Source organism: Oreochromis niloticus, linkage group LG14 (genome assembly GCF_001858045.2).
Source record: "Oreochromis niloticus isolate F11D_XX linkage group LG14, O_niloticus_UMD_NMBU, whole genome shotgun sequence".
Classification (NCBI taxonomy): domain Eukaryota; kingdom Metazoa; phylum Chordata; class Actinopteri; order Cichliformes; family Cichlidae; genus Oreochromis; species Oreochromis niloticus.
This window is the reverse complement of record NC_031979.2, coordinates 22642989-22670151: the sequence shown is the minus strand read 5'-3', so window position 1 is coordinate 22670151 and position 27163 is coordinate 22642989. Positions and strand designations below refer to the sequence as shown.

Sequence of the window (27163 nt, the reverse complement as noted above, 5' to 3'; positions counted from 1 at the left end):
ATAATGCTGGAGAGCTGAGAGTCCCTGAGCTGTGAAATAAAAGTAAATGTATTGATAAATGTCACATTATCATTAGTTTTAATATCTTTTAGCACCCATAAGATGTTGACTATATAAACACAGGCAGGCAAACATTTCTGGCAGTTTAACAGCAAGCACATTTTCACTAACAATTAACATGAGCACCTGTCAGTGAGAATGATTTCAGCAGTGCAAATTCCTTTCAGGCAGAATTGCCAGAACCAAAAATAGTGCATGACGCAGAGTGCGCCTCTGCACGAGTGGTTGCATGGGTGTGCATCTTTGTGTCATGGGAAGACTATATAACGCCATGTTTCAGTTTAACATCTTGTTCATAAAATGCTTTTACTCTTGCTTTACAGTCCCCCCAAGTTATCTATTCCATAGATCACACAGTCACCTAGTAAAAGGATTTTCTGCCCAATATCAAGACAGATATATAGCATCCAAGTTCTCATAGCCAAAAGACCGAGGTGATGTATGACAAAATCCTCTATTTTCTCTATTAAATATGACTGTTAGATGGTCCTTGTTGTGTAGTACACACTGGCAACATCATTCCACAAAAACAATCAAATACACAGTAATACGTGTCAATCAAGTTTTGCCATTTAAAGTAAAGTAATTATCCACAGAGAGTAGCCTATAAACTTATCAAATTATAAAAGAAATTACCCATATATGGCCCATCATGTGATATTTTCAGAGTTTATATCACTCCAGTTTACAGTTATATGGTCAGAAAGATGATGTGATACCAAAGTGGTCGGGTCTAGTCCCTGATTTGGGATAAAGCTGCTTCCACAGCACATGCAGATGTACAAGCGGTGCAGAACATTTTGCAGAGAATTTCCTGGATTTCTTGTGGATTGTGATCCTCATTTCAGACCCATGGCAACAGACATCTATGCATACATAAGAAGCAAGTGTGCATGTTGGCTACATGTGAGACACTGTGCTCTTCAAGGAACTGCAGCAGTAGAAATGTGGCACAAGGGTACCAAGTATCCAGGTTTTAACATTGTGGTCAGAGTTAATGCAGTAACAGGCATTCAGCATATAGCTGCTTAATGGTGACCCCCCCCCCTAAAACTTAAAACTACACAAACAACTAGCCAGAAATTCACACAAAAATGCATGAAGTAGGGCCAATGGAAAAGTGCCACGTGTACTTAAACTTAATAAAGAAAGCCTTAGAGTGAATGAGGAAAAACAGTAAACGGCTAATCATCTCTTGCTAACCCCCCTCCTCTTACTGGCCAAACATTTGGTATGTTTATGGGTGACTATGAGTGACTAAGCAGAAATGAGAAGGGCAGGATTGGACTAACAGCGGTGGAGAGGTACAGAGGGAGGGCATACATGAGCAATCAAAATATGAGTGAGGGAAGGAGGGAGATGAGGCACTTCTGTGATGTGACGAGACGTCCCTGTACTGTCAACCAGTCAGCCAGTGGAAATGTACCCAGACTAAAAGACTAAGTGGAGCTCACAGAGGCAGCTTAGCACATTGACGTGCATTTCCACAAGTAACTGAGATGTTAGCCCGGCCTCTTTCAGCTGACCAGACATGTGATGAGCCCCTTGAATCACAAATGTGTTTCCATCTTGAGACTAACTTTCCTTCAACTTCATCACTCTCACAAACCAGCAGGTACAAATGTGCAAATAGTTGAGAGGCCCACTAAAGGGTTTACAGTTTATGTTCTACAGTAACTGAACAAACAGAAGTGCTAATTCACTGCTGCTGCCAACTCCCAACTCCTGTTAGTCTGATAATAAGGGAGTTGGCTTGGTGATGAGATGCTCCTACAGAAATAAAAAGCAGGAGACAGGTATTCACATGTTAATAATATAAACACAGTTCTAAAGTATTACAATTATCAGACCCACTATTACATTTCTACTGATGACTGGGGCCTTTATCTAAACAGAAGAAAGTCAATATAAGAGACAAGCCATTACTTGTACAAACAATTATTCCTTCTGACGCATTTGCATGAGGCATACTGAAATCTCACTTATTGGTAGAAAACATTTTAGAACAGTAGTAAAAGTTTTCCTCCTGTAATACAATAGAAACAATTAAATGCACAGCTTTCTCTCTTGATGCACAACAATTCAACTTCACCTCATCTGTCATTAAATCACACCAAAAGAAGGATCTGTACATTTTAAGTTTGTATTAAGTATAACAAATATGTGTCCATTTTTCAATATCAGCTTTCCAGCATAATCATCATTAAGACTGATTTACCAATGTAAAGTTATGCGTGTCTTCTTAACAAAGAGGTTTGTAAAAAATTGATTTTGTTTTTGATTTTCTCTGTATGCGTTTGTACTAACTCACATTCAAAGGCACAAGGTTGGCAAACTATAAAAACTAACAGCCTCGAGGCTTCCCCACTGGATCTGAAGAACTGCTTATATTAGAGGGATTATGAGACACATGACTGAGCAGGCTAACCCACAGGAGAGGCCAAAAAACACCCGCGTGCCTGACGGGAGTAACAACCACTCTTACGGAAAAAAGCCCTGTATCTACAGGATACCATCACAGCGCTTGTCCAAAGTCATGCAATGGAGGATCACACCATGCCCTAAAACCACATTAACAGGCCTTTGAAGTGTTTTCCTGACAAAAACAAAAACCTTCAGGATGTAATTTTTGGAAAAAAATTTTGTTTGACCTCACAAAAGGATTTTTGGGTGCCGTCCAAATGTTTTACTGTTGGATGGTTGTCCACCTCTTGGTTGTTGAGTGGAGCCCAGACTCAATCTGTCAGTTGTGTGTCAACTGTGTGTTTGTATTATGTTGAGCCTTACCTGTATCTGTTTGAGCACTTTGGGTATAGGTTTACAGTTGAGTTTTTGACAGGCTTGTTTATAGGATGAGAGGATCTCCTCCACCGTCACATTCTGAGCTGCAAAACAGAATACAGTCAAAAAGGTTAGGGTTGCTTTTATTGGTATGTTTCTTCATACATAGTTCTTGAAAATGAAATGAATCAAAAACTCATTGCACTGAATGTGGCTCATGTTTATTGTGGGGAGGCGGGGGGATTCTCCAGACATAGTGTCAGCATTTATATTAGAAGGCTATTAGAAGTCCAACATTGAATTTCATGCACACAGCTTTCTGCCATTTTGATGTCATAGGAGAATGGCCAGACTGCTTTGTTGAGTTGAGGGGAATGTCACAGTGACTCAAATAACCACTTGTTACAAGCAGGGTATGTAGAAGAGTATCTCTGAATGCGCAACATATCAACCACTGAAGCAAAATGCGCTACAGCTGCAGAAGACCTCACTGGCATCTTGCTGTCAACCAGGATGAGGAAACTCAGTGTACAATTCGCACAAGCTCATCAAAACTGATCAACAGAAGATCAGTAAAATGTTGTCTAGTGTGAGAAGTTTTGACCTTTGCTACCACTTTCAGATTTATGAGAAATTTTGACCTAGTTAAGATTCTGCTTTGTATTAATTAACAATTCAGGCTGCTGCTGGTGGCAGCAGCAAAGGAACATTGTTTAGATGCTACAGTCAGAGTATTGTTGCTGACCATGTCATTCATTTCTAATCACAGTGTACCCATCTTCTAATATTTGCTTTCACCAGGATAACGCACCATGTTACAAAGTTCAAACCATCTCAAACTGGTGTCTTGAACATGGCAATGTTGTACTCAAATGGCCTCTGCAGACCCCATAGCTCAGTCCAATAGAGCACCTCTGAAATGTGGTTGAATGGGAGATTCACATCATGGATGTGCAGATGACAAATTTGCAACAAGTAAAATGCTTTCATGTCTATCTGGAACAAAATCTCTGTGGAATGTTTTTAGCCTCCTTTTGATCTATGCCACAAGAATTAACTCAGTACTAGCAAGCTGTAACTACTGGTCAGTAAGTGCAAAGCACTAACAAATGACCAAATCTGCTTTGATCCATCAGAACAACTCAGGACTCTCCATGACTCAAAAAAAATGAACATAATAAAGTCTAAGACACGGCGACTTAGAAAATATTCTTTTTTCATGTGAGCTGTTTGTGTTTCTGCCTTAGGGAGCACTCTCTTGACAGAGAGAATCAGAGATTGCAACCCCTTTAAGTACTCCTCTACTTAAGTCAGCAAAAAGGAGGTATTGTTCTTTGTCTGCGTGTGGGTCAGCCGCTGTTGCCATCCCAGACGGTTGTGGGGGCTAACTCCAGTCAGATGACTGGGCAGCATTCAAACCCGCTGTTCTGCCTGAGAGACTCAGCAGAGAAATGAAGTGAAGCACTTATGGCAAAAAAAAAAAAAAAAAAAAAAAAAAGACAGAAGAAGACAGAAAAGTACTAATAGAACGTGAGATGAAAAACAGAGTATATAGAAGGAGGTTTGAAAGATCAGAACAGTAAATTACATTAACAGAAAAACAATGACATCCATTCTATTTCCAACCAGTGTATCTACTCTGCAGAAAGCAATGCTGTAACACACTGGCTGTTCTATCCGTGTGTGTGTGTTATTGACTTTTGCTGCCGTCAGCATTTTGATTTGTCTTGCCAAGGTGAGAACTTGCCCACTTCACTGTTGGCTCCATCTCTAATCTCCTTCATCTCACACAATGTCCCCCATCACTTTAACTTACACCCTCTCACATTCATTAATCACACCTGACAGAAAGGCTTCAAGCACCAGGAGTATTTAACAATAGAAACCTATTGGCTACAGTCCCACACACCAACACAAATCCCTAGCCTAATGAGAACACACATATGATCTTTCTCTCCATATTTAGCTAAAACACAAAGCCAAAAACACAAAGCAAAGAGGAAATCCAGCACAAAGAGACTTCAGTCATCGCCACAGTGATTTGACTTTAGAAACATGAAGAGGTAGAAATGAACTGCTCATCACTGTCTTTGTTACCTGTTAAAGATCAGAGTCTGGGTGCTGGGTTGGGGTTGGCATTCATTCAGCTTTAACATCACTCTGGGTTCTTGGCTAGCTTATTGTTAACGTGCTGTCTATTAGGCCTGCACAATAAATCGAAAATTTATTGTCATCGCGATATCAGCCTGTGCGATGGGCCCATCGCAAAACACGGCGTAAACTGCGATAACTGGGTACCCTAAAATGTTTACACACGTGCTTTAAAGACTTTACCAATCAAAGAAACCCCTTGACACATTTGACCAGTCGAATAGAGCCCTTCATGGCATTAACAAATCAAATGGATTTGTGGGCCCGCCTCCTACGTAGGGGGATGAGCGAACAACGCTGCAGCAACGAGCTACTATGAACTCGTGGTTTAAAATAAATAAATAAATAATAATAATAGTACCTCACTTATTTGGAGGTACTTTGGATTTGATAAAGACTACCTTCTCCAAACACAGGTACTCTGCAAAACTTGCCGAACACTCGTGGCAACCACCAGAGGAAACACGACTAATCTCCACCATCATCTTCAATACAACAACAGAGAACTGTTTGAAGAGTTCCAGAAAGTTAGGGCTAGCCAAACAAAGGTTGCTAATGTTAAGACAAAGAGCACAGCAGTCCAACAGCCGTCTCTGTATCAGAGTTTTTCAAGTGGAACTCCATATAAGAAAACGTCGAAGCGGTACAAAGAAATAACAGAGGCCATTACACATTTTTTTGGCTAAAGACATGATGCCTATAAATACAGTTAGCAGAGAGGGCTTCACCAGTCTGATACATAAAGTGGACCGGAGATACCGCATCCCCTCACGAAACTACTTTTCCCATGTCGCCATTCCACAAATGTACGAAACATGCCGCAAGATCGTCATGTTTGAACTGAGCCAAGCTTAAAACTACGCAAGCACTACAGTAAAGTTTCCTCTCCAGTGTTGACTTACATCATAACTACTTGGTGAGTGGTAAAATGATGAACAGCTGCATTGAGATAATTTGCAGTATAATTTAAGTTATTTTTATTTAAAACTAATTATAGAGACCGGGAAGGATGTCTTTCAGAATTCAAGCCTCAGAAAATTTTTTATGGGGGCAATGTTTCAATGTTAAAGTGCACTTTGTTGTTACACTGCTAATACAGCAGCTTTCTTTAAATAAAACTGTTGCAGTAAAACAGAAATTATGTATTCGTTTTTGTTTTTTTTTTTTGCTATTTATTTTATCGCAAGTCATATCGTTATCGCAATATTGATCATTTCCCACAGGACACATTAATCAGTTGGTTTGTCATCCAAGAGCTAGTATAATTGTCAGACTACTTAGTATTTTGAAAATTTGTTTTTAGATAATATCATTTTACACATCTCATTATAATAATATTTCACTGGGTATATGAATTGTCTTTTCAGCAGTATTTCAGCATCCATTCTAAATACTTTTAGCACCTGTAATATGAATGCAAAAGCAGGCATACAATCCAATCCAAATGACAGAAGTTGATTTGTCAGTGTGTTATTATTTTTAGTAATGCCTAAGTAAATCAAATAGAGTAATTGTAAATAATCTGTGTCAAAGATGCAAAGAAAGCAATGTAAGTAGTTAAATGATTTGTGTGTGCGAGAGAGAAAATTAAAGGGAAAGTTAAAATCACGAGTACAATATGAACACTGACCACAACAGGAAAAAAGGACCAAAAAGCAGTTTGACAGCAGTTGTGCAGCAGAAACAGACACAAACGTGTTAGATGAGGACAAAGAGATGTATTAAAAACTGGTCCACAAAAGCACAAAGCTGCTCAAGTACTCTGCATTAGACAAAAAAAATAATAACATAAATCACGTCACAATTTTGTTAACATTATTTTGTTTTATAATCATCGGCCACTGGAAAACTGCATGCACCAGCCTTGAACAGTTAGCCATAAAAGGTCAAAGACTGTGTAGTCTCTTTAGTCACGTTAAAAGAAAACAAATAAAAAAGAAGAAGTAAACAATGAAAAGCTGAACTTCTTATCACAAGTCAATGTAGCTATGGATGCACATGATTTGCCGACTAAACAGTTGAAGCTTATCAAGTTATCCCCACTGGTTGGCACCAAAAACACTATCTGGTTACAATAAGCATTATTTTACTCTGATTTACAACAGCTGTTAACTCTGGAGTTATGTGGGAACCTTCATTAGCTTTGGTTCCAGCCTGAACAGCTCATGAAGAACTGCAGCCCCAACAGACAATAGCCCCTTTTCTGCTCTCAGGGGTCCAACAAATATGAACTGCTGAAGCAGCAAGGACAAGAGCCCTCATCTGGCTTCAGAAGTGCAAGTTTGTTGACAAGTTGACCGTCTTAAATGTCGGCCTTTAAGATGGGGATGGGAGCTTCAGTCCTGCTTAAGTCATGTGCCCTTAAAAAATTAATTCTAATTACTGCTGTAAAATATAGCCGGCAACCACACTCTCCACTAGACTGCTGTTAAAAACTGACTAGAGCCCATGACTGGATGAGGATGCCCTTTCATTACAGTCATGTCTTCACTTCAGTCAGAATAGTACTCCATCCAAACCTTGATACTTCTGTAAAGCTGTATCTGGATATTCGACTACTCTGACATTAGTGCAGTGAGGGTGTGCCTACAAGAAAAAAAAAAAAAAAGTAAATAAGCTGGTGTAATGGTTTCAAGGTCAAGCATTCCATCATTAAATACTGAAGATGAGCTGTAATCAAGCACCACTTTTAAGTAGACTTTCACAGGTTGTGCTTTAATTTGACCCAGTTAAACTAATTTACATTTGTGCGTCACCTACAGAAAGTATCTGGATCTGAATTTGTGAATTCCTCCTGGATGCCACTTCCACCACTGTGTAAGAAAGCAGTCTTGTAAATTTCTACAGTACATTATGTGCGCTCCAATGAACACCGTGTCCTTGGAAAAGAGTTATTGTGCAGAGTCGCAGTGGAGCAAGTGTGTGTAAACATTTCCTGAGGGAAGGTGGGGTCTGAGGGTGGAGAAGGCCTCATGCTTACTACATAGTATTTTCACACATTCATTAGAGACAGAGAAGGGATGAGAGCGATTGAGATCATTTACCACTAGTTTACAAAATAAAAAAGAAGGTTATGCAAGGAGATTTACATCAAACACCTCAAAAACAAGCAAACAGACAAGAAAAGTACACAAAAACTTAAAAGGAAATACATAAGCAATAGCACAAAGAGACAAATGCAGAAGAGACATTTGAGTGTCAGAGCTACAGCTGTTGCCTGTGTTTCTGCATGCCTTGGTCTTCATTTTATAGCACTCCCTCCAGTGCTGCTGGTACATGCATGGAGGGAGTGGTGAAGAGGAGGTCCACAGGAATAAGAAGTAGGGAGGGGAAAGGACTGCTCCAAACAACATCTTTGTAAGCCAAATTAACAGTTAATGGTATGCAGAAGTTAATGGTGGGCAAAGAACAAAACACACACACGAGAGGAAAAGCACACAAACAGTAAGAGAAATGCTCTCCGTGTCTAGAAACACAGCAAAAACAAAAATGCATACAAATAAGGAAAAACATGTGAAAACAAGTGCTCTCGGATACTGTGTGGGAGCAATGGACTTCATTAGATAAGCAAGAACATTACAGATAGACAAGCACAAAGTTGTTGTGACCCTTAAAAAAACCATTTTGTTAAATGTGCATACTGTATCAAGTATGCACAGTCGTGTGTTGATTTCCCAGTTCAACGCCCGACTGGCTGGACCTTTGCTGCATGTCATTGCTCTGTTTCCTAATATTTCCAATCCATTTCCACCTTCTGAATACAAATTAAAAAAATGACTTTGCTGCATTTATCTAGATCCTGGGAATTCTAATATTCTGTTTAAACCCTTGCTGAAACGGTGGTTATCTCAGTAGCTAACAGCTCCAAAGATGATAGACGAGGGGCAAAGACATTTAGCTACCTTGATATTTCAGGTGTCAAGACAGGACAGAGAAATGATCTCTGCTCTGACTTAGCAAGTCTGCTCAACCAAGCAATCAAGCAGCACGTCCCTTTTACTCTGTTAATGTCACACACTTAATCACTGATTGCTGCCATAGATAAGGTTGTGAGCAAAATCAAAGGGAAAAAAAAGCACCCAGCTTACTAACTAAGATCAACAGAGGTGAATTAAATGCTGCAGGATTTATGATTAAGAAAAATGTTGTGTTATAAAAGACAAGGCTGCGGGTAGAGATTTACTCCTTATTAAACATGGTGAACACCATCATCAACATCAAGTGGGAGTAAAGAAAAGCCAAATATATCCTCTATAGAATTTTACACTGATGTTTACAAGATGACATGCAAGCCTTCACTCAAATAACTCTCAAATTATTTTCTTTATTTCTAATCGTCACACGGATGCTTATCCCAAGATATCATTTAAACTGAACCAGATGTAGATGTAGTCAACAGGAAATGAATCTAAACCAATTGAACTCTTTCGTTAAATAAGTTCAGGATAATGTGGTTCCTTAGGGCATGCCACTGTTAAAGCCAAGTGCAACACCAGAATGCCAAAAAAATATACAGGGAATTCAGCTTTATCTTTACCAAGTTCTTCAATAAACTGTGTCTGTTTTGACAAAGCAATACAGATGAATGCTTAAGCTAGTGTGGAAGAGCAGGGTACAACATCCCTATCCCCCCACTCCCCTAACCAATAAGTCATTATAGTCTCAATCACTAAATTCAGGCCCTCTGTTAAGTGTCCTGGTTGGGATTTTGGAGATTAGGACACTGTCAATAAGACCTGAAGGCTTAAAAAAGCTTTTTGGGTCCATTGTGTAGCTGCTGATTGACAGCTGAGGTTGACAGTTTAGTCTGCTCCTGCTTTCCTCTGCTGCTGGACTTGCCCTGTCTCAGACTTTCAACACATTTGTTTGAGTAAACAGTGATTTCTGTGATCCAGACAAGCAGTTCTACTGTGCTTGTCAGTAATAAAAAAAAAAAAAAAAACTGACAGGAAAGTATCCCAGTATTTAGGTAAGGTTAATATTTGCACTTGATTACAACAACTGCCTTTTTTTTTGCACAAAGTAACCAGAATAAGTTCTGCTCTGTTACTTCTGTGCTACAGTGCACAGCCAGCAAGGTGTCTTGGAACAAGAAAAAACTGCAGGAAATTATAAATCAATTACTTAACCTGAACAACTGGAAGAATTGCAACAAGTACAGGCACATTTGTCTAGAGGGAGAGTTCACCACTTAGATTAATTCAAAGCCTTCTTCACTCAGGCACCGAATCTGAGGACTATTCAATAACAAAAACCTGCTACTTCACTTCCACACCTCAACTGTCTTGGAGCTACAAAGAACAAAGGAAGAGCAGACAGACAATTTTCAGAGCCAGTACTTCAAATAACACACTTGAGGCACAAGGAATTATTTTGCCCACAGTATTCTGCAATTTAATGCAACTATAAAAACATCCATTATTTTTAAACTCAATTACAAAAATCTAGCAACTTTCAATTCTAGCTTCAGGCAACTGAAACCTCAACCAGCATGCGATAGGAAGGGTTTCCTTGGTACAGGTTACCAGTCAAGATGCTAGTACATTCTACGCACAAAGTTTAGCCACCTTTCTACTGATGAGAGAGACTCACAAGCCATTTTCACAAGTCTTGACAATATCTTTTCTTTTGTATTTTTTTTTAAACTACATATGCAACACCATGAAAGTCTTCCAGAAATAAAGATAATTTTATTGATACCACCACCACTAGTACTCTTTTTGTGATTGCTTATAAAGGTTTTTAGCATGAAGACAAACATTTTCTAATTTCTAAGTCTGAAAACATTTCTTTACAATCTAGATTTGCACAACTCCAAAACTTGCAAAACTTATAAAAAACTTACTTTAACTGATATCCATGAGAGTTATGAAGTGGAAAAATATGAATGTCTTGACAAAATGTTTACATAATCTTCCTTTTACTCTGCTGGCCTTCAATCTAAACTATAAATTATTCTTTTGTATATTTACCCAAGTTTCAAAGTAGCAAAGCATTAAACTACTTTGCCATTGTGTGGGTAGGTATTCAGCTTTTAATTTTAGGTTTCCACTATGTCTGCTTTTCTTCTTTATTTTTAATGTGGAAATGTGTAATAACTGTTAATATCACTCACTATACTAATCATGTCATTTCAGCTCATGTTATTGTTGCTAACTTAGTGCATTTTTGTGTCCCTTAAGCAACTTTTTTCTGAAAAACAAAGAACCTACTGACTACTGTTTTTGAGACATCTGTGTACAAGATGGACATACCTTCAGTGTCTGAAAAGTTAAGCCAATGCAACAGTGCCTTAAGCTTGAATTTTTGTCTAATGGCCAGCAAGGCATGACTGAACTGGTTGCAAAAGGAAGTCCAGTTGTATGTAGGCCTACAGGAAAATGACCTCCCTTCTTCTGGAAACTTAAAACTCAGGAATCAAAGACAACCCAGGTTAATCTTTAGGCAGGCCTACATATGAATGGTTTTACTATATTTAAACTGAAATGAGGGCCTGGAGAACAGTTACACATAACAGACTCTGTATAAAAGAGCATGACCCCAAAAGAGCTGTTTGCACAAGCGCAGTTTGGTGGTTTGTTACCGACCACACTGTGCAACATGTGAAACAAAAAATAAAGGTATCCTGCTGCTTCTAACTGTTTTCCGCCAGTCTCCTCAACTTGTATAACTCAAATCAGACACATTTTTCTTCACCAAGTCACATCTAGTGCACATCCAGTTTCTGTTACTTGTCAGCCTCCTGCAATTTAAGTATGAAAACTTAACAGAAATTACATCATTATTAATAAATGCAGCATCTAAAAATACAGGAGATCTATTCTCATTTGTAGCTGCACAACATAACATTGCTGCAGTCAAAGCCTCTACCACCACCCACAAAAGGTCAGAACGGATCGACCCACAGAGAGCCCACAATGTGAGCGTGGGCTTTAGTATCAGACTTAGTTTGAGCTACTCTTACTGGGACAAATGAACAACCTGAATAACGATCATGAACATGGCATGCTATTATATAAGATGTAAAGCATTTTTAATTTGTTAAAGAATTTTTAATTTGTTTCCACACAGAGCAACTGTGTTTCTAAGGCAAGGTAAGAAGCTATTTGTTACACCAGATAAAGGAATAGTTCACTTATATAAGAAACATCCAATACAATAAGAGTTATTATCAATTACAGCTACCCAGGTCGAGGGAGAAATCAGCCAAGTTTAAGAGCTCTCATTTTTTTTGCAGTTTATTTTCTGTCTGATCAAAAAATCTCGGATAAATTGCTCATGTTTCTTACTGCCCATCTTGCAATTACAAGAAAGTCTGTTTCACTCTTACATCTGTATGCATCTCGTCTGCTGCACACGACTGTGATGAGTGTGAAGTTAAGAATTTATAGGGGACTCAGCCACTGTGCTCTGATAATTTCTTTCCCATGTATTCACACCTGGACAACCACTGTACAAGCCCTACAGACAGTACATTTAGTGTTGTAAAACGAGCTGGGTAATTAATGACCGTCCCATTGTTCAAGCTTTTGGACAGACCTTACTAATTTCACGTGAAGCTGTGTAAAATCACTTGATGTTGAAGCCAGGCCTCAAGGGCCTACACACACATGTAATTATCATCTTTTAATGCGATTAAAAGGCTTTCTCACCTAGTTAGAAGCAGCTGTCGTATGAAAGTCCTGACTAACATAATGCAACAATCATACAAAGTAATCCAATTATTGACTTTACTGCACATTCTTTAACAAAATGTTCGTTTAGAGCCAATGCAGCCTGTACATAATCTATAACTGTTGAGTAGGCCTGCAAATTTTTTAGAAGATATTTATGTCCAACCCAATATCATACACATCAAAGTCCATTAATTCTCAGCATTCCCATCAATCAGATGTAAGACAAAGAACAAGCAAATTGGCTACAGACACTGTGCTTTCTCTCCTAACTCCAGCAGCAAAGAGGAAACAGGAAAAGACAAGTGTTTGCGTGTGTGCAGAAGAAGAAACGACACTGTTTGCAGAGACAGAGACACAGCAGATTTGGCACACAGAGAGGATTCCACTGAAACTCCTTTGACCCACATAGACAGGTGAAATTCAACACACTAACTTGTTTACACATACTGGCTTTGCTTGCAAAGACTGACACAGCAACTTCAGCATAACAGCAGCATAAACAAAGATTTGACATGGAAAAAGGCAAAAACTGTATAAGACAAGCTACTGAAGATAAACCTACCACCTGTATGCATATCCAGGTTCTGCAGAGAACGCTGTAACAAATAAAATAAGACAAGACTAATCAAAAAAAGAAAAGAAAAAAGTTATCCTGCCTTTTAGCTGACTTGTTGTTATATTGTGGACATTGCTACCCTACAACAACCTAGAACTAGCTCTCTTGGGGGAAGGCTAAATAAAAAAATCTTTGGAAAAGATCTAGAGTTGATCAATTAGCCAGTATTTATTAAGCTAAATGCGAAAGGTAAAAACCAGGAAACCAGTGTTGACAGGTTACATGCTTTAGAGGAAATTATTCCCAGCTAGCAGCTAAAAATAAAGCTGTGCCAGTAAAGAAGATTGGATACAGAGAGTGGAACACATGGAAGCCAGATGTCCAACAAGCGGTGAAGAGAATTGAATCCATATTATTTCAGGTGTAAGCCCAACACCTTCACTAGTCTTTGGATGATTTGTTTTCTGATTGACCAAATCAACTGAAGCCTGAGAGTTCTTTATAGTTAGTCAGTTATGTTGCTGTTTGCATATTTCTGCACCACATAAAAATGGATAGGTGCAAATGTTAAGAGATGGAACACAGAAGTACTGCCAGTTCCTACTTAACATCCAAGTGCCAGTGTTCAAAATAGCACCCCCCACCCTCCTGCTCCCCTATTCTCCAGGTCCATTCGTTACAATTTCACAGTGCTGTGTTGTAGACAGTGGCAGTAGCGTCATTCACACATGACAACTGGCTGCCTGGTACGTCAGAGGTGTGGCAAAAAGGCACAGCCTGAGGCACTCCTCCAGTTTGCTTGCACAAGTCTGCATGACGAGAGGGTGATTATGCATGCGCAAAAGAGATATAAGTCTGACGCTCACACCTGAGCCGGCGTCTTACATTTAAAAAACAGACAAGCCCAAAGGTTTAAAATGCCACCCAACCCCTTTTTAGACAACCTAAAGGTCCAGTACAAGATCAGATAGAAAAAGTGAGTGAGTTATAATCTCTGGTGTACTCACTGTGAAACCGAGATAAGTATGCAATACAAGCATTCATCGTCTTAACCCACAAGTGATGTGCCATCATACTCATAAGGTGCAATGAAAGTGGACATATTTGAAAGTGGCCACTGCAACAAGGCCTGAGGAAGTAATCTAAGACTAACCAAAACCAATCAGAAGCTCTAATCTGTGTAATCCTGTCTGTGTCGATTATCCTTATTATTATTATTCCTTTGTTGTTGTTGTTGGTTTGCTTTTCTGTTAATACTTCCATTAGTCTGTGTTCATGTACTATTCCCATTTAAAAAAAAAAAAAAAAACAGTAAGTGTTTAACGTGACTCTGCCCTGTCCAGCCTGCAACATGGAAGCATTACAGAAGAAAACCCAAACACCAAGAACACTGCCCAACTGTTGTACTAAAGAAAAATACTCTGCTGTTAGTCATAATCATCACAATCGGATACACTACAACGTCTTCTTCTTGCCCAAAAAAATGTTTATTTCATAAGCTGCTGATTTGACATAGTCAAGGAGACTCACCATGCATTGCATGCATCAGCAGGTGTGGTCAGAACAGGCACTTTAGGGAGTGACCTAAAAACTGCAGGAGTGTTGTGCACTGTTTTTTTAAGTAAGTACGTGTTCTTACTTTTTGATTGCACCACATACTTGAATCTCTAGAGGCCTGATATACATGTTCACGTATTCTGGAAATTATCACATTATATAACCGTTTCTTTACCAGCTCTCTATGTGACGTTGTCACTTAGAGTTCTGCTCTGTCCCAGGTTGTAACTTCCGGGGGCAAAAACTTTTCTGTGGAAAACCTGCAATGGATTCCTTAGAACAAAAACAACAACAACAAAAAAAAACAGGGGAAAAAAAAAAAAAAAAAAAAAAAAAACACACAAAGAACCCACACAATACCTGTGCTCACATTTCACATCACTGCACTACAAAGACCTTGAGTGTTTTAGGATTACTTGAACAAACTCTGCAACTCTGCAACTGCTGCTAGAATATAGCAGAATATAAAAAATCTTATAGAATTATATTGCTCAACACTGAGTTCCAAATGGAAAAAAATAAATAAATAAATCCTAAATTTAACTAAATCTGCCAGACTTTTTTTGGGAGAGAGTAGCATGTGCTGAAAGGCAAAACAAAGGGATTAGAATGCAGCACAATGATCATTTTATGTTTGTTATCTTCTTTTAATAAATACTAGTCAAAAAAATTTGCAATTCATTTTTGACCTTTCACTACATGCAGATTCCATGCCTTTAGCAATACATGCCCATCAACAGCAGCCCTTCTCTTGATCTTTTCAGTATGACACCAGACAAAAAACAAAACAACAACAACAACAACCAGTGAAGCCATTCTAAACTGACACCCAGATGACAAAGGATTGAGCCTGCCAGAGAGAAAGCTGCTGAACCAGATGGACAGTTATGAGGGAATGACAGTTGTATGATCCAGTTTTCTATGAGGCAGCATTTTGTCCATTTGTGTACAGACAGAGTAAGCAATACTTTCATTCCAGCCTCCTCGTGTGTTAAAAGAAACAGCATTACGGAGGGAAGGGCAAGGAATTCCTGTTTGATGAGGACGGAAAGTCTTACATAGACGATTGGTGAGGATCAGAAAACAACACCACTCGAACCAGTATGCCATTTCTAACATTTATAAGCATCATCTGTTTTTTTTTTCTTTAAGATACAGTGCAGATTGGCACAAAACAAACACAGACAAGCACACTTGCATAGCATAGACACAGAGAATGCATAATAGATGAATGTACAAACTAAAGACAGCCTAAAGGGCTGACTTTATCAGGTGTTGTCTTATCACATTACACATAAAGATTGTGTAACGTGAGCTGGAAAAAAAAACACTGCAGAAAAAAGCATTAATTTTGAACCAATGTGATTGTTACATAGATTTATGAAGGTGTTCGTTTTGCTGATATATGAACGTATTTATTCTTTCTTCAAATAATTGTTCTGAATTCACTATGTATCTTAAGATTTTGAGAAACTCGATGTTAATAACACCCACTAAACCAGATTTAATGATGTCAACTCGACTTATTTAACACCTAAATTTTCACAGCTATTTGTTTCCAACAGAATGAAAAAGTACCTCTGCACACCTAACTAAACAAGTTTGGCACATCACAAGATATGAAAACACTGCTATCACACAGTCCAATTATTACAAAGTGTTACGTTTTGATCAGAAAAAAAAAATCAGTTGTTAAAAATTCAGCTCTGCTGCTCATGTAAACTGAACTAACTCCTAGGTCTCCAGAGCTTTTGTTCATGCTCTACACTGAAAGCTCTGCTTATCAGTTTGTAACTTGGTCTAGAGCCACAACAAATAACATTTCATGGGTCACAGAGCCTCTAATAATTTGGTGCCAAGTGGGCCTTGGGTCTGACACAGAACAACACGTAGGCCGAAGAGTTTAACTGCTTCCAGGATAATCAATTGTTCATTAACTGCATTGTTTATTGACTGTATTGCAATTAACGAGCTTTAACTTATTTTCACTGCTGAACTATAATAAGGCTGTTACAAATTTCCTTTGTGGTAGCCAGTCTAGAACTGTACCTCTACAGTTGTGCTGTAATAGTAGGAGTTAGAATTTGTTTGGTAATATCACAAGTCACAGTGATTGCTCCATCTTAGAATAAGCTTCCAATGTGACCAATGTGACCTAGTACTTTATGTTTACAATGCATTGCTGAAAAGGCTGCCTGCACTTAAGCTAATCTAGCTAGTCAAAAAAAGAGAAGAAATAGACGGGAAGACATGGAGGAAGGTGGGGAAGCAAGGCATCATGCTGGGAAGTTCAGAAATCTCAGGATATGATGTAGTATTTGCTCAGGCCTTAATGGAGAGTACAAACATCCCACAGGTTTTAACTGAGCAAGACAAAAAGGGGAAAAAAAACTGTTCTAGGAATATTACTCAACTCCAAACCAAATGATAATTATATATTTTACAACTACCTTTATTTTGTTTCAGACACTGTCAACAAAATCAAGTTCCTGAGTAGACATGTTTACAGTAAAACTCATAATGACTATATTTCACTTTTAAAACATCACGGCTTTGTTGTCCCTCAGCAAACTCCTTGAAGTCAAAGTGTTTCCAAGAAGCTCATTTAGTTTTACTCTCCTGTCTTGGCTTGAAATAGACCATTCACAGCCTGGCGGGAAGTGACTTTGGGCTTTGAGGGAAGGATGGAGGTGTGTCGCCATAATGGAAAGAGGTGGCAAAATGAGAGAATCATTGCACAAAAAAATAAAGAAGACATGGAAGCCTTCATTGAAAATATGAGTCATGCACAGCCCTATTTTAGCACTAGATCACAACATTAGTTCTAAATAGTGAATGTCAATACTTTTGGGTTAATTCTAAAAGCTGAAGTGCCACAAGAAGGTGAAATATGACATCAGCCCCTGAAAACCCCAAGAACACATTTCACATTGACTGCATGATGCTCGACCCTTTCACAAGTTTACTTTCTGGCAGTAGTAAACCAGATATCAGTTCCTTTTGTAATACTCAACACCAACATCAAATGTCTTTCCCTCTGCTTTTACAGCCGTAACTCTCACTGTTTACAGATGAAGCTCCAGGCTGTGTGAGCTCATTTCACTTTTATCTTTATGACAGATGAAATAAGACAGGAACCCTGTGAACCTGACACTAGATCTGTAGAAGGGTCCGGACGGACAGTGGCTCTATTGTGACACTGTGCACGCTACTAACGGTGCCTGAGGAGCCTTTGTTGACATTCAGATAAGATACCTTGGGAAGATATGAGAAGCAAGAGTAAAGTTTAAAAAAATATTCATTAAACTGAATACTGGCAGGCTTTTTGGCAATAATGAAGAAAAATAGTGTGAAAATATTTTAAGAGGGTGACATTCTGGTAATTTTCTTGTATTCGCTGCCAGCTTCAGTCCAATGAGTAAAAGGAGATCATTTAGTTTGGCTGGGCCACATTTCACTACCTGCCTTTTCTGTAACAACGGTGCATTTCAAAGTCTATCTTTTTGTTTTTATGTCCTTCGTGCACTTTATGTTCTTACATTCTGCAAATTTTTTCCTTTAGAATTTGCTTTCCTAACTCTGGTTATTTCCTGCTGTCACACAGTAAGAGCTCCATATGTATACACTGTTGTGTAAATAAAATTAGGGGGGTTGTCAGGTTACTTGTAGTGTGGGAACACCACAAGTATGTAGACCAATCATCAGTAAACCCACGAGTCACTCCTGCTGCTGCCTCTTACACATAATCTCAGCCTTTGCATGTGGGGAGTAGCTAGGAGGTTATTACATGGTCCATTTTCATTAGTTTTGGAAGAATGAACAGAAATCTCCTCCATGAAATCAGAGTGTGTTACACCACCCTCTTCATAAAACTAAAATACATAAGGCCATCAGTTACACAAATTATTGCCAAAAGGCAATAATTTGATAAATATATTTCTGGGGTGCACTAACCAATGTAAAAGTTACTCCAGCACTATTCTGTGCTGGTCACTGTAACTCTTTAAAATCACCGGGTGTTCACTATCACTACCTGCATCAACATCACTATGCAGTAGTGTCTCTCACACCAACCAAAGAAAATGGGCAGATCTAAAAGCTTGCTGTCTTGTGAGTTGACTTAGAACCACAATCCTCAAAGTGTGCCCTGTGGGTCTTGAGCAGGATAATGCATCCACAGTTCATGTCACACTGGGACAGCAGAACGTGTCTAAGGGAGCATTTTCATAAATTTAAACTGCTCTTTATAGTAACTAAACTATCATAACATTGACAAATTTATGTGCTGGCATGAAATAATACCCCCTATGGCTAAAACAACAGGACAAAATTAACAAAAACAAACTATTTCTGTACAGAAACTTCACAAAAACTAAAAGTGCAAAAATGTGTGTACGAAAGTCAATGAGAATGGATTCATTTTCATTTTTAATTATTATTTTGCTGACTGCTTTCTCAGCACGACTCAAATGTCTTTCAAATGTCATAAAACATGACACTAACATTGAAACTTCCCAAAAGTGCAAGTTGATACATGCTGTTTTATATGGCATGTATGAAAAAAGAAAATAATAAAATCCACATGTGACAATCTTAAAGAATTTTTTTGTCTTTTTCGACTGCAATTATATACAACATACTTATCAATATCACTGCTTATCACATTTTGTTTAAGAGTCCACTGCTCCAACTCTTCAGTCCAATCACTTCATATAGGACTTCACTAACCTCGAGTGCCTGGCCATCTCTAAATCAAAAGCAGCTGGACCTTTGGAACCTAACTAAAGTACATGATAACTGTCTTTGATAAAAAGTCAACCCCACACTACAGTGATCTAGATACTTTACTGTGCATTGTATGTTTCATAAAGGTACAAAAAACTTGACTAACTGGGTGAAACTTTGTCCCGATGGAGACCAGCTAAAGATATTCATGACCAGTTAAAGGAGGAAAAAGAAAGAAATTATCTTAAGAAAAATATCAACACATCTAAGTTAAACTTGTCATGAAAATGGGTGCAAGATATAATGTGCTGATATAATCAATGGTAACATGGGCGTGAATGTCATGATAGAAAACTGACTTTCTGGGTGGCTTCCTGATAAATTGCAACCAGGGTGTTAAGAAAACAATTAAAATGCAGCTGAACATGAGACAGTCATGTTTGTGCTCATTAAGCTTCCTGTTTTTGTGCTTTTGTCCCCCCCTTGGATCGCCAACTGGCCTACATTTTTGCAGGGAAAAATACATAGGATAGTCACCAGCTTAGCATTTAAGTATATGTGAATATGTCACAAAAAAACTGAAAAACTGAGAGCGTAAGGCTGGTAGTAAGCTTAACACAATTTGTCATCTTCTCAGGAGGCAGTCACCTGTGTAACTATGCCAAATGCCGTCACAGTGCTGGGAGCAAACACCAGCTTGTAGGTCTGTTTATTAAACGGCATCCTTTGTCCACAGCAGATGAAAGAGTGTGTGAGTCATGGTTAGTTCATGATAGAATTTTTTTTTTTAAATGAAAAGAGAAAAAAAACTGTACAAATATGTATAAAAAGAACTAGAATGCAAATTAGACCTCGTAATACCGGAGCAGTTAACAGCAAATTGAAACTAGTACTTTAGTTAAAATAAATTAGCATAACATTAAATGTATTTTGTATTACATTAAATATCCATATAACATATGGACAATAAAAAGTGAAAACTTATTTTCTTTGCAACTTTCAACACTAAAATATTTAGAGGTGGTGCAATAGGTGGCGTCATGCCCTTCATCAGCTTCCCTAAACATGTTTTCCCTGGGTAAACAGGAACCTGCTGTGTTAAAAATGGCACACCTCAAGGTGTGGTGGGACTCCGTCACAATAGTGCATACAGCACATGCCCTGGTCTATATACGGTCTATGGTACGCTGGCTGTTGGGGTAAAGCCAGATAAAGCTGTTTAGTTATATAAGTAATTAAAAAACTGATTTTTAGTTTGAAAATGGGGCGGGAGTGCAGGTGTTGCCTAAGCACTAAACAGACAGCAGTGTGACCCTGCAAGAGATGACAGGCTTTGAAGAAAGAAACAAAAGAACATTCCTCTCTAAGACCGGTGCTCTGGCACGCCTTATATACATCAGTGTCAACATCTACTCGATAATGTTGAAGAATATGTGGGAAATTTAGCAGCATGACAGGACATGTGGACAGAGTCAACTGCTTCATATTTATATATATATGGAGCTGGAGCTGAGGGACAAATTCTGTTAAAAAGCCTTCTAAGAATAAATTCCAGCAAACTACAGTGTGCTGACATGTTCACACAAGCACAACAGACAAGCAGAAATAACTCATTCACACATTCAAACATGTAGAAAAAAAATAAACAACAATTACCATGTCTCCAGGGGTCCTTTGGCTCCACTGCTCCAGAGATGATATCCTCATCAGAGGGAAATGTCACCCTTTTGCCACTTTTGTGTTTAGTGTCCCCCTCTTGCACTGAGGGATACAATCCAGCTTGATCTGTGGCAGAAGCTTCTATGCTGCATGTCTGGCTTGCATCAGCCTGGCTTTCTGTCGTGCTGCCAGCTGGGACATCCTGAGGAGTGGACACTGAGTCTAAATTACTGTCTGACAGTGATCTAACATTTACAGATTCAGCCTCCAGCACCCCACTCTCATCGAGACTCAGATCCACACCTATGTCCATGTCCCCACCATCATCCCCTTCTTCAAGAACAAGCTTTGCAGGATTATTGTCCTTATCTTCCTTCATTTTCTCCTCGTGCTGCTCACTATTAGAAAAGATAAAATCAGTCGGGTTCACGACCGCTGGTGGGTCCTGGGCACTATTCTTTCCATTTCCATTGACCTCATCAATTTCCACTGTGTTTTGTGCCTGCTGGTTGTTCTCCTCTGCTGCCTGAAGGTTGTCAGTGAGCTGAGGCATCAGGTAAGTTTCAGAGGCCTCCGTGGGAACAATGCTTTGTTTTTCTGTGTTGCTGTCAGTCATCAATTCGGAGATCCGAGGGGTGACTCCTTCTGTATTGTTAGTAGTGTTGTGATCATCGTCGACATTGTTTTTCATCTTGACATTGCACAAATCTAGACACTGCTCTTCGATATTCATGCTTTCATTTCCAGTAAAACTCAAGTCTTTAACTATGTCGAACAGCTGGGATCTCGGGTTAAACAGTGACTAGGAACCAAATGACATGGATAAGGCTGTCTTTGCCCTGGCTCATAACAATACACGCAGATAAATACCTATCTTGACGTTTTATTTATCAACTTCTATACAAGTGCTGGTTTGTTACATCAGGGGGTGACTGAATTATAGATGTCGATAAACCCCAATTCAAAGGTGGCTGCAGTGCAAACTTAAAAATCGGCCAAATAAAGTGCAATTTCACACAACTATTAATAATAGAAATATGCTATACCTGCGTGAAATAGATACGGTTACAGTAATAATTCATAATCGTAGAGAACTTCGCTCAACTATGACTCGGGCAGGTATTCACCATTCAATAATTCTTACCAACCGTGTCCTATTATGCGACGAAAGGCTCCCCGGTCTTCAACACATTGCCAGTAGTATTTAAGAAGAGCAAGACAATCAATTGAAACAAACAAGTCACTCAGGGTGCCTCCATTACGCTAGCAAAGTGAGATTACTGCCCGACAACAAACCCAATTCATCTGCATGAATTAAAGCAAGCTAACGTTCGCTAGCGGGCTAAAGTTGTTGACCAACAATGACATCCAGGCCCGTATGCGGTCGCATGCCCGCTTCTTTGCGTGACCCCGTCAGTTTCTCCCCGAGAAAGTCCATTTTCCGTGTCAAGACGAATATAATCCGACTGTAGCTCTGTCTCACCCTCTGCCGTGCAGCAACTCGGCTCGCATCACAGCCCTCGACCAGCGGCAGCCAGGAAAAAAACAGGCGTCACACTCCGAGCAGCAATGAGCATGTTTGTGTTGCTAACATTAGCACGAGGGAACTGTGCCGGGTTACACGTGCCGGTACCAACGCTGTTAGTTATTAGGAGTTAATGTATAAAATATCCCGACCGCCCGGATTTCGTAACCGTTTCTCTCTCCGTGAAAAGGCAGGCTCAACCTGTTCTCCTCTAGCGTTATCCTTCGCTAGCTTGTTGAAGTCCAACAACTGTTTGTTGTTCACACGTCTTACGTCAGCACGTCGTTACCCACAGGGGTACGTTCAACAGACGCAACGTTACAAGAGCAGACATACACGTGTATAAACGTCTGTGTCCATAGAGCGCTGCAAAACGGCAATATTTTAAAGTTGGAATGGAAAATCCAAACGTCTTGTTAACGAGCGTTTTGCTTAAAAACCCATCCAAATGGAATGTTTGATTTATTTTTTAATAGTGCATATAAATATTTTTTTCCTTCCATCTGAAACTATACAAATGCAAGGATTCCTTGAAATTAGTAGACAGGAAAAACTCAAGGATACCGAGAATTTATTCAAGGGAACGGAGTACTTTGTTTTGTCAGCCAGCCTGAAATACGATCTGCAGTCAACAAGGATGTCGACTGGCAGTCAGGTTTTGTCGTTTTAGTTTAGTTTCTGGGGCATGAATTTAGCCCAAAAAGATGTACAGCGCAAACACACCAAACTGTATCAGACAAAGTCATTTAGGAATACCACCTTTCAACAGATGGACCAATTACTTAGTCTGTTAACATTCTGGTTATTTCTAGTTTAACTATAATGAACTTGTTGGGTGGAATGAGGCTTGAACCCCAATTCTTAGAAAACCGCAATTATGAAATCCATTCCCATTCACTTCATGTGTAGTCATCCAGGCTAATTTTAAACACCAGGTTTCTAATTTAGATGATTTATTCCATCATTCAACTATTTGTAAACTAGGTAGTTGTCCCTTTTGACATGCCCCAGCCCACTATGAAAATATGTGGGTAAAACTGTCACTGTTGTCTAAATATTTTTCAAAACCGGAGTAGTGTTAAGCTTTTAAAAAAATAATAATCCACGAATGTGGATGAAAATTTTGTAAGACATCCAGAGAGCCTGTGGAGGAACTGAATCAATACCCTGTACAGGCTCACGGCAGAGTATGAGTAAGGGCCCTTTTTGTTCAGGATGAACCTTTCTTGGCTACAGGAAGTAGGAAATGAAGCACGTTTCCTTAGCATTCAGAGAAATTTGCACTGCTCCATCCAGCTGCCATCAAGACATCTGGTTCCCTGGATGTCAAGGTAAACTCCCCCAGAGGAGTACTTCCAGTTGGCTAGCTCAAAAAGTTTACAGACAAGGATAATTTAGAAGTTCACTTTATTATCATTAAAACACTTTATAAAAGTGGTACCATTGATAATTAAAACTCTTGTGACTGGACATCTTTAGCAGAGTTGTCATCCTTTGATGTTTTGGTCTTCTTGGGCAAGAGGCTTGCCTGGATATTTGGGATCACACCACCATCTGAGATTGTGACCCCTGCCAGCAGCTTGTTGAGCTCGTCATCATTTTTCACCGCCAGTAAGATGTGCCGGGGAGCAATGCGTGACTTCTTGTTGTCACGGCTGGCGTTTCCCGCCAGCTCCAGGATTTCAGCACAGAGATACTCCAGGACAGACGACATGTACACAGAGGCGCCGACTCCAATCCGCTTGGCATAGTTGCCTTTCCTGAGCAGCCTGTGAATGCGGCCCACTGGGAAAGTAATTCCAGCTCTGGAAGACCGGGAAACTGCCGATTTTGGTTTGGGTGCAGCCTTCTTTCCCCGGCCAGACATCTTGAACCCAAGTTTGAAGACGACCAGTAACTAGAATGACCAAGAAGAAAATTCAGTGAGTCTTAAGTCAAATTAATATTCAGCAGTGCTACGAGAGGTGCGGTTTGAAACAAAGGTAGCAACATGTGTAGACACTAGAGTTAACATAATCTTCAAATGCACAATTTAACAAATAGGATTATGCCACTTAAGGGAGCAGGAGCCCAAACACCAACATTTAATTCACAGCTAAACACTCACCAGTACTTGTGAAATGGCAGCTATCCACTGAGTATACAGGATGCTCCTTTTATAAGAGCAGGGAAGGGACTGTTGATTAATGACACCTGGTAGTCTTTTACACCTGTGTGAGCTGATTGTTAGGGTCAAATGATGGCAACATAAAAATACTGCTAATTCAACAGTTAGGGTGTAAGACTGGTGGTGAAGTTTGCAGAACATGTTGATATATAACATTTAAATTGGTAGTAGTGGTGAGTAAATGAGCGAGTGAGTGATTGAGTGAGCGGGGAAAGGGGGCCTTGCAAAAATAAATACATAAATAAGTTAAGCTTCAGTTGCAGTGAATGAGCATACCTCCAAGCAAAAGTTCTATAAAACAGGCAGTGCTGGTGTGCTGGTTTAAAAAAACAAAACAAACCAAAACATTATGCAGTTCCAGCAAACAAACCATGAGCTTGAAGTATTTACATATTTGTGAAACTTGTGTGATCGCTATATTATAATTCATTCTGAATTTCAGACTTACTAATGCACAAAACTATTCCCTGAACAAAATGCTCATGAACAGCTCTCACTCACTCTTGCTGATTTTATTTATTTATTTATTTTAGAGCCCTCATTCACATTTTGCACAGTGCTGTGCTTGTGCTTGATGCATAATGGAAGTCACATGTTCCAGAAGTTAAAAACAGTTAGAGTTTACAAATAGTTGTACAGAAAGTTTGCTAATGATGTGATGATACAAATACACACCTACTGGTCACTTTGTTAGGTACCGTTGGCTAATACTGGGTTAGACTCCCTTTTTCCTTTAGATATGCCTTATTCTTCATGGCATTGTTCATCAGTGTGCTGGAAACAATCCTAAAAGTGCATCGCACAGTTGCTCAAGAACATTTAGCTGTAAATCTTCTGTTCCTTCACATCCCAAAGGTGCTAAACTGGACTGGGATCTGGTGACTGTGGTTATTTGAGTACAGTAAACTCATTGTCATGTTCACGAAACTATTTTAAGATGATGCGACATGGTGTACTATATCTCCGGAGAAAACCATTAAAAGACACACCTTCATCACAAAACCATGGATCTGGTACTAAGGAGCCCAATGTGTAACAAGAAAGTAGCCCCAACATCATTAACCTACATGCACCACTCTGAACCATTAATACAGGTTAGGATGAATCTATGCTTTCACGTTTTTTTATGCCATATTCTGACCGTGCCATACAAATTTTGAAGCAGAAAAGATTCAGACCAGGCAATGTTTTTCCAACCTCCTGATCTCCAATCTTGGTGAGCCTATGTAAACTATAACCTCAGTTTCCTGTTCTAAACTGATAGGCATGGCATCCGGTGTGGTCCTCAAGGTTCAACGTGCAGTGTATTCAGAGACCGTCTTCTCCATACCTTGGTTGTAGCGAGTAATTATTTGAGCATTCTGGCCATTCTCATCTGACCTCTGACATCAGCAAGGCATTTTCCCAGAGAACTTCTGTTCACTGGATATTTTCTCTTTTTTGGACCATTCTCTGTAAACCCTAAAGATGGCTGTATGGGAAAATCCCAGTAGAATGTGAGTTTCTGAAGTACTCATACCCATCTGGCATCAGCAAAAATATCAAATTCAAAGTGACTTAAATCATCTCTGTCCCTATTATGATGCTCAGTTTGAACTTCATCAGGTTGAGTTGCTGACAGGTGACTAGTTCACTAGATATTTGTGTTAATGAGCAGTTAAACAGGTGTACCTTATAAAGTGACCAGTAAACGCAGGTCATATTAATTTTGTAACCCCTGTGTTTTTGTAGAATTGCCAGAAATTATGACATGAGGGTGGCAGGACTGGTTTTGTTTGCTTTGAATTTCTGGGGTTAAATGTCCTGAACGCTGTTTTATGTTGTTCAATATGCTGTTAAATTCATTGGCTGTGTGTTTGAACAGGAAATGTTTGATTCTAATTGTTTGGTGCTGCAGGAGAATCCGTTTTTTTAGAATGTGGTGTGAAAATTAAGTTTTGCGGTTGATTTTCTTGGACAGTTTTAAAAAATGTCTTTTCAGCTGTAATTAATAAACTAACTGATTTGAGAAAAATGTTATTCTGCATGTGTCATCAATAGGACGCAAGAGCTCCAAGAAATCAACAGCAGATGGCAGCACAGACTTCGTTTAACTTGGAGCCTCTGGTAGAACATTGTGAGGCTTTGTCAGTGAGGGAACACTTATAAATTCACACTTATTGGTGTCATGAGCCTCCACTTTATGATTAGGTGCTTGGTGTGTCTGATTCCCAGAGTGCCTGATGTACTTATTAACTGCTTGTGAAGGAGTGATGACTCATCTCGTACCTAAAATACAAGGATTTCATTACAGCGTTCTCAGAAAC

At 39.2% G+C, this 27163-nt stretch overlaps 2 protein-coding genes across 4 annotated transcripts in view; both read right to left on the bottom strand.

Moving 5' to 3' along the window:
- The window catches only part of ppp1r37 (protein phosphatase 1, regulatory subunit 37), a 45111-nt gene extending 22109 nt beyond the window's left edge, over nucleotides 1–23002 (bottom strand). Inside the window, exons 1-3 of one of the 3 annotated variants that reach the window (XM_019355512.2) lie at nucleotides 22310–23002; nucleotides 21163–21810; nucleotides 2848–2945 (exon numbers count right to left, since the gene is read on the bottom strand). In XM_019355512.2, the coding sequence (XP_019211057.1) occupies nucleotides 2848–2945; nucleotides 21163–21781 (717 nt within the window). In that variant the 5' untranslated portion in view covers nucleotides 21782–21810; nucleotides 22310–23002. Of the gene's footprint in view, nucleotides 1–2847; nucleotides 2946–21162 lie in introns of all 3 variants that reach the window. The other 2 variants (XM_005455751.4, XM_003450831.5) reach the window with 2 other exon arrangements.
- Nucleotides 23003–24080: 1078 nt separating this feature from the next.
- Nucleotides 24081–24931, bottom strand: LOC100704896 (late histone H2A.2.2). The gene is made up of 2 exons (XM_019355513.2): nucleotides 24798–24931; nucleotides 24081–24587 (listed from the first exon to the last, which is right to left on the bottom strand). Exon 2 carries the CDS (start codon nucleotides 24555–24557, stop codon nucleotides 24141–24143), a length of 417 nt encoding a protein of 138 aa, XP_019211058.1. The 5' UTR covers nucleotides 24558–24587; nucleotides 24798–24931; the 3' UTR covers nucleotides 24081–24140.
- Nucleotides 24932–27163: the final 2232 nt, after the last annotated feature.